This window comes from Ruditapes philippinarum, unplaced genomic scaffold (assembly GCF_026571515.1).
Source record: "Ruditapes philippinarum isolate M1 unplaced genomic scaffold, ASM2657151v2 ctg23486_1_1_1_1, whole genome shotgun sequence".
NCBI classification, from domain to species: Eukaryota; Metazoa; Mollusca; class Bivalvia; order Venerida; family Veneridae; genus Ruditapes; species Ruditapes philippinarum.
The window spans coordinates 1,109-9,722 of record NW_026867099.1 but is presented as its reverse complement, the minus strand read 5'-3'; the positions used below and the strand labels follow the sequence as shown (position 1 = coordinate 9,722).

Here is an 8,614-nt window from a genome sequence, read left to right as displayed (position 1 = left end):
AAATTTTCATCGTATAATAGACAGGTTCATCTTTCAAAATATTTTGAAGGATGTGCATGTACATAATAACAGCATTTCAAAATAAAATTTGTATTTATCAAATATAACTTTCTCTCTATTGGTGTTAGGTTTGTTCGCTGATATTTGGACGTAAAATTATAACTACTTTTTTACTGAAGGTGATACATTTTTATATACATGTATTTACTAGTAAGATATATTTTATTTCTTTATCAAAATATTAAACTCCATGATATAAGTATTCATCATCAAAACCTTTTTTGTGGCTATTTCTTTAGTAACTTAATGCAGCTTTTTGTTGATACATTTCTTTTTATTTTTCATTTAATTCGGTATTGCCTAAACACTAGTTTTGAACGTAATAATAGTAACAGTAAGTTCATATCAGGATAGCAAAATATATGTATTCTACACTGTACTGTACAATGAATTTAAAATAATCATTATTATATACTTATAAATGAAATATTGAGAAATATTGATAAAATAAAATGCGTGTTTTCATTTTCCGTATTTTCACTGTAAAAAAATGATTTTTCACTGCAGTCTTGCAGTCTTCACTACTTTCTTCTAAGTTCAGCCAATACACAAACTTTAAGGAGGAATCTTTCAAATTGTAATATAAAAATGAAAAAAAATGTTTATAATAAACAGAAAATTCAAGTTTTTCTCTATAAATACAGGATTTATTTTCATCTTGTGGTATGAAAATTATCATATTTCACTCGTGGCTACCGCCACTCATGAAATATTTATTTTCATTCCACTCAATGAAAGTAATTCATATATTTATAGAAAAAACTTGAAAATCCTCTATTTATTTATTTATTTATTTATTTATTTATTTATTTATTTATTCATTTATTTTTTCCTTTGCCAATCCCAAAGTGGTGAAAATATGACAATAAACAGCAACTTATTCAACATGTTCATAAACATTATATATATTATTATCAACCCATCAATGTTCTTTTTTTCTTTCAGACATTTTTATTAATACAAAGACAACATGTTTGGAGAGACAACTGAAAAACTATCAGTTAAATCACGGCGATTTTTCTGGGTGGCTTTAATTCTAACTATCATCGGACTTCTTCTGACCATAATAGGTGTATGTATGCCGTTCTGGACCTCGATTACGGACTTCGCACACTCCGGGGTGTTTCAGGCGTGTATATGGACCTTCAAATCGTGTTCTTCTACGCGAGATTTGGAATTAGTGTATAAAGAGGGTAATATAGTCAAAGAGATAATTCCGTTTCCCTAAATATGTTATAAGCGATTAATTCTTATTTTGCATCAGAAAATATTGCGAATGTATAAAACTGATCATTTTTGCGGGCATATCATTTGTGGAGGCATGTTTCACGTGTTTCTTTGATGATAAAAATATGCACACCCGCAAATCATTAAATGAAAATTGTCTGTGATCTTGTTTTTCCTTTGTATTCATATTTAATATGTATAATTGATTTAAGTAACATTGCTCTAATTGTTTTATTTGCTCTATTTTCTTTAATTGTTAAAGATGTTCTGTAACGATATTTAATCTGTCTAAAATTTCTTAGCTTTGCTTGAGTAATAACTAATAACGTACGCCACGTAAAAGGAACAAAGTTCGATTGGAAAGGAATTTTCTAAAAGGTTATGCAAAACTCTGCAAAGGATAGCGATGTGTGATTTGTTAATGAATGGCGTAAAAAAAGTTAAATCGTTCATGTTAATACTCATACATTTATCTTTGTTTAGCCAATTTCATGCAACTGCTGTGGGGACTGACACTGGCCGGGTTGTTTTCCTTGCTGCTGTCCATCGTTTTTATGGCAGCATACCCTACTCACAAAACAGTGGACTATTGTAAAATAGCTATAGGAATATTTGTGTTGGTCTTCCTTGGTATCGGAGGTGGGTATTTTTCATACGTACTAGCATCTAAATGAAAACTTGAGCCTTTACCGTGCTGACAATGAAGGTGATTTTGCCTGTGCCACTAGTCTACTGCCAGCCAAGCACACATGTTGAGTCCGACAAGGCTCCACACTGCTTGTAGCTCAACTTGAGTGTTTTGATATTAAAATCACCCACTCTTTAAATAGGCTGTATCAAATTCAAAGCAAGGAAAATCCTTGAAATAAACTCTGTAGGTTTTAAGGGTAAATCAAAATTCCATGTAAAAGTGATGTACTTCTTATGATGATAGGCAAATATTTATTTTACGCATGCGTATGTTGTGGTCCGAAATCACTTACTTGGAATTTTGTGATTGTGATCAAAGAGTTTGTTACCTTAATGATAATACACGTAATTGACGATATTGAAAAGGTAACTTAGTAATTAATAACTATAATTAACAACTAACTTAGAAACTAAAAAATTTATGGTATATTTTGATGGACAAAACTAAAACATTCATTATAAGTATAATATTCTATAAATCATATAAGTAGAATATATGTATTACAATGTATGTTATGTTTTCAATTTTGATCTTTTATTTTTCAGTAATTCTCACACTTATTGCCCTTATTGTGTACGTCGACTTTAACGTTTGGAAAGGACTTAACATCAAAGATGCCTTTGATATTATCGGCTGGGCCTGGTACCTAACTCTTGTGGGTCTTATCATCCTGGTTGCCGGCTTTATCTGCTTTATATTGCATATGTTTTTCATGATGTACGAGGAAGTCGGCACGACGGAACCAGTGTCAACCCACCAGCATTATTCCGAGAGAGATTACTTCAGCCGAAGTAAAAAATATTGATGACTTGACTGTGTCATCTTATAAAAAATAATTGGTAGTAGGCTATGCAAATCTTAAAAGTTTATCTTTAATGTTGTGAGATACATTTAACGTTTAATACCATTTTGTGTAAAAGAAAGGTGTTTAAAAAGAGAACATTTGAACAGATAAAGACATATGCGTATCTTAGTCAAATAAAAATCCATGCATTTACAATATGAAATTGTGTGGTCCATAAAGCACAAAACCTGGATAGGCGAGAACACTTTTCATCTTATACTGTAAGGATCTAACACCGGCTGCGAGTGCAGACCGGAATACCTGGTGATTGTTGTATTGTGGTATGTATTAAAACTATCGTATCTCTACGTACTACGGTGTTCCGTTTTGGACAATCGTGCTTTTTTATTTTGTCTGCACCTGCGATGCACAATGGTACGATGGTGAAAACACGATGGTACGATGATGAATACGCGATGGTAAGATGGTGAAATCGCGATGGCGCGATAGTACGATGGTGAAAACACGATGGTACGATGATGAATACGCGATGGTAAGATGGTAACATCGCGATGACGCGATGGTACGATGGTGAAACACGATGGTACGATGATGAATACGCGATGGTAAGATGGTGAAATCGCGATGGCGCGATAGTACGATTGTGAAAACGCGATGTTATATCGCGTTTTCGCCATCGTACCATCGCGATTTCACCATCGTACCATCGCGGTTTCACCATCGTACCATCGAGGTTACACCATCGTACCATCGCTTCATCGCGTTTTCACCATCGTGCCATCGCGCTTTCACCATCGTGCCATCGCGTTTTCACCATCGTACCATCGCGTTTTCACCATCGTGCCATCGCGTTTTCACCATCGTACCATCGTGTTTTCACCATCGAACCATCGTGTTTTCACCATCGTACCATCGTGTTTTCATCATCGTGTCATCGTACCATCGCGTTCTCACCATCGTACCATCGTGCATTGCGGGTAAGGACGAAATAAAAAATCACCATTGTCCAAACGATGGTGAGAACGCGATGGTACGATGACACGATGATGAAAACACGATGGTACGATGGTGAAAACACGATGGTTCGATGGTGAAAACACGATAGTACGATTGTGAAAACGCGATGTTATATCGCGTTTTCGCCATCGTACCATCGCGATTTCACCATCGTACCATCGCGGTTTCACCATCGTACCATCGAGGTTACACCATCGTACCATCGCTTCATCGCGTTTTCACCATCGTGCCATCGCGCTTTCACCATCGTGCCATCGCGTTTTCACCATCGTACCATCGCGTTTTCACCATCGTGCCATCGCGTTTTCACCATCGTACCATCGTGTTTTCACCATCGAACCATCGTGTTTTCACCATCGTACCATCGTGTTTTCATCATCGTGTCATCGTACCATCGCGTTCTCACCATCGTACCATCGTGCATTGCGGGTAAGGACGAAATAAAAAATCACCATTGTCCAAACGGAACACCGTATTACGTATTTCACTTCATGTCACACGATGAAAATGAATCCCGATGGAATGATATCCAGTTTATGTGTTTGTATTGCTTTAATTCTAAAATTGAAGGAAACAATATTATGCGCATATTCTTGCATATCTGACTGGTATTTTCTTTTGTTTGTTAGTTTGTTTCAACTTTCATTACTGAATAAATCTGTTATACTAATTTGTAAGTGTTTGCTTTTGGTTAAACTTTACTTATTGATCAGTGGTATTTTATTTTGTTGTTGTTTTATCACACACCCGTGCCGATTTTGCGACTCTGTAAATATGGTATTGCACGGCCGTGCATATATTTTGACGTGACGTCATTATCGTTATATAAACATAGTTTATCACACACCCGTGCCGATTTTGCAACTCCGTAAAAATGGTATTGCACGGCCGTGCATATATTTTGACGTGACGTCATTAGCGTTATACAAACATAGTGTAAAGACGCGCTAAATGTTAGCGTTATACTATATAGGCGCGTCAATGAAAAATGACTCTTATTTTTCACTTTAAACGGTCTTTATTTTTGGTATGTGATAAATAGAATATTAAATTCGTGTAAGTTCATTACTGAATTTATTGCACTCGTTGAATTAAATAATATTATGCTCGCCAGAGGCTAGCATAATATAATTTTTATTCAACTCGTGCAATAAATTCAGTATTGAACTTACACTCATTCAATATCCTCTATCTACCCATGGCGTGATATTCATTTTAAGACCGTACGTATTATTTATTCCAAATATAAAATTGACGTCGAATGACGTAAGCATATTTGACGTCACTTGTGCTATAAACGCCATCACCAACGTGACAACGTTATTCTTTAATTTCACTTGACTTGTTCAAGTGACTAGCAACACAAAATCTCTCTCAGAAAAAGTTACTCTGCTTAGAAGCTGAAACGTCGGTTTTAAGAAAAGCCTGTGATCAGATCATAGTGCTTAACCAACGTCTCAGTGATATGCAGAACGCTACAAGAAACGCCAAGACACAACACAGAAACAGACACTTCCAGGCTAGCCTGAGACGGAAGTTTGGCGGGAATCGAAGGGTAGTCGGAACATGTATCACGATTACGCCAGGATGAAGGGAGAAACAGATTGCAGAACTTCGAGCAGAACTTTTTGCGTGAATTCAGTGGAGATTAGTGTCGGGGTAATTTCTGTCTGATTCACCAACCCGGTCCTTTTTTAGGACCAACAAATAAATCGAAGGAAACTTTTCATATATTGTCAAAATATTGTCTTGTTGTTTTCATTGGGTGTAATACAATAATATATATAAATAATTTTAGCAGCTGCAAAGCAGCCAGTAGTAATAGTAAGCAGCAGCAGCAGCAGCAAGCAGCAGTAGTCATATAGTAGTAGAAGTAGTATGAGTAGTAGTAGGAGCAGCAGCAGCATATTATATAACAGATTTTTTAGCAGCAGCAGCAGCAGCAGCCAGCACAGTAGTAGTAGTAGTATTTAGTATGAGCAGGCTGCAGTAGTAGTAGCTGCTGCTTGCAGGTAACAGTTTATAGTAAGTAGCAGTAGCAATAGTAAGTAGGCAGCAGCAGGCAGCAATAGTAGTAGCAGTAAATAGTAGTAAGCAGTAGCAGCCTCAGCAGCAGCAGAAACAGTAGTAACAGTAGTAGCAGTATCAGTTGCAGCAGCAAACCAGTAGTAGCAGTAACAGGAGAAACAATAGCAAAAGCAGTCACAGTATAAGCAGTAACAGTAGTAGCAGTAACAGTATTAGCAATAACGGTAGTAGCAGTAACAAAAACAGTAGTAGCAGTAGTAGCAGAAACAGTTGTAGCAGTAGCAGTAACAGTAGAAGCAATAGAAGCAAAAGCAGTAACAGTAGTAGCAGTAACAGTAGTAGCAATAGCAGTAGTAGCACTAAAAGTAGTAGCAGTTACAGCTGTCACAGTAGTAGCAGTAAAGTAGTAGCAGTAACAGTAGTAGCAGTAACAGTAACAGTAGAAACAGAAGCAGTAGTATCAGTAACAGTAGTAGCAGTAGAAGCAGTAACAGCACTAGCAGTAAAGGAGTAGCAGTAAAGTAGAAGCAGTAGCAGTCACAGTAGTATCAGTAACAGTAGTAGCAGTAACAGAAGGAGCAGTAAAAGTTGTAGAAGTAACAGTAGAAGCAGTAGCAGTAGTACCAGTAGCAGTAGCAGTAACAGAAGAGCAAGTAGTAGTAGTAGTAGCAGTCACAGTAGAAGCAGTAACAGTAACAGTAGTAGCAGCAGCAATAGTAGTAACAGTAATAGTAGAAGCAGTAACAGTAACAGTAACAGTAGTAGCAATAAAATTAAAAGCAGAAGCAGTAACAGTAGAAGCAGCAGTAGCAGCAGTAGTAGCAATAACAGAAGTAGCAGTAACAAAAACAATAGCAGCAGCAGTACTAGTAGCTGCAGTATCAGGAGAAACAGTAGCAGTTGTACCAGTAGCAGAAGCAGTCACAGTAGTAGCAGTAACAGTAGAAGCAGTAACTGTATTAGCAGTAACAGTAGAAGCAGTAGCAGTAACAGCAGTAGCAGTAACATTAGAAGCAGAAGCAGTCACAGTAGTAGCAGTAGCAGTAACAGCAGTAGCAGTAGCAGTAACATTAGAAGCAGAAGCAGTCACATTAGTAGCAGTAGCAGTAACAGCAGTAGCAGTAGTACAGTAGTAGTAACAGAAGAAGCAGTAGCAGTAACAGAAGTAGCAGTAGCAGTAACAGAAGTAGCAGTAGCTGTACCAGTAGTAGCAGTAGCAGCAGTAGCAATAGCAGTAGTAGCAGTAACAGTAGTAGCAATAACAGTAGTAGCAGTAACAGTAGTAGCAGTAGGAGTATCAGAAGTAGCAGTAACAGTAGTAGTAACAGAAGTAGCAGTTACAGTAGTAGCAGTAGCAGAAACAGTAGTAGCAGTAGCAGCAGTAGTTACAGTATTAGCAGTAGCAGTAACAGTAGTAGCAGTAACAGTAACAGTAACAGTAGTAGCAATAAAATTAAAAGCAGAAGCAGTAACAGTAGAAGCAGTAGCAGTAACAGTAGAAGCAGTAACAATAGTAGCAGTCGCAGAAGTAGCAGTAACAGTAGTAGCAGTAACAGTAGAAGCAGCAGTAGCAGTAACAGTAGAAGCAGCAGTAGCAGTTACAGTAGTAGCAGTAGCAGTAACAGTAGTAGCAGTAGCAGTCACAGTAGTAGCAGTAACAGTAGTAGCTGTAAAAGTAGTGGAAGTGGCAGTAACAGTGGTAGCAGCAGTAGCAGTGGCAGTAGCAGTAACAGTAGTAGCAGCAGTAGTAACAATAGTAGCAGTAGCAGTAACAGCAGTAGCAGAACAGCAGTAGTAGCAGAAACAGTAACAGAAGTAGCAGTAGCAGTAACAGTAGTAGCAGTAACAGTAGTAGCAGTAACAGTTGTAGCAGTAACAGTAGTAGCAGTAACAGTTGCAGTAGTAGCAGTAACAGTTACAGTATTAGCAGTAGTAGTAACAGTAGTAGCAGTAACAGTAGAAGCAGTAGTAGTTACAGTAGAATCAGTAACAGTAGTAGCTGTAGCAGTTGTAGACTCCGACTCTTTCAAGATGGATTTTTCAGTGACATAATGGATGGAGGTCTTTTTCATTTTTTTATTCGAAAAATAGAAAAGACTTAAACTCTCCATTACATTTTCGCATGCATTTCTCGAAACTAACAACTATGCGGAAGAGTTGAATACGACCGTATATATATATAAATGCAAAGCATGTACTTATTATACTTTTTGACTATAATAACTGTTTTTACCCTGACTTTTCCAAACCTATACAATATTTTCCACAGACACTTTGGGTGTGAAGCTCCAAATACGTTAAAATCAAAATAAATTGTACAGTTGTCAATCTCAGCACATTCATATAATATATTTCTTAAAACTCTGTATATAACCTATACATACACTGAAGCAGTTTTTACCGATGAAAATATATATTGTACATGCATGGAAATACTTTAGTTTAAACATTTTTTTTGAGCAAATTTACGAGCATGTATACTTTAAAATTTATTTAAGATGGAGATAATGGTTCTTTTACAGTGTACTCGCTCTTGCTGTTATCCCATTGACGACCTTGCTAGTAGAAGTCTTGGTGTTGCCCATGACACAATGTTTTGAAATTATGAATAATTTTCGATACGTATTTCAAATATTTTTGATAATGAAAAAGTTGGGGACCGGACACAAAAAGGACACCAAAAATAAAAACACACCATTTAAAGCTTTGATCTCTAATTGTGACCTTGACCTTGGAGATAAGTTATCTTGGAGATGCGTATGTCAAATAATATTTTGGTGAACATT

The 8,614-nt window shown here is 36.7% G+C and overlaps 2 protein-coding genes across 2 annotated transcripts; both read left to right on the top strand.

Annotated features, from left to right (window-relative positions):
• Positions 1-998: 998 nt before the first annotated feature.
• LOC132734858 (uncharacterized) lies at positions 999-3,214 on the top strand. Its single transcript, XM_060721720.1, has 3 exons — positions 999-1,253; positions 1,771-1,926; positions 2,524-3,214. Exons 1-3 carry the CDS (start codon positions 1,031-1,033, stop codon positions 2,781-2,783), a joined length of 639 nt encoding a protein of 212 aa, XP_060577703.1. The 5' UTR covers positions 999-1,030; the 3' UTR covers positions 2,784-3,214.
• Positions 3,215-3,334: 120 nt separating this feature from the next.
• LOC132734857 (uncharacterized protein DDB_G0271670-like) lies at positions 3,335-7,548 on the top strand (the record flags this gene model as incomplete). Its single annotated transcript, XM_060721719.1, has 3 exons — positions 3,335-3,388; positions 5,956-6,338; positions 6,423-7,548. Coding segments are annotated over exons 1-3 (1,563 nt in total), but the record flags the coding sequence as incomplete, so codon positions are not given.
• Between the last annotated feature and the right edge of the window lie 1,066 nt (positions 7,549-8,614).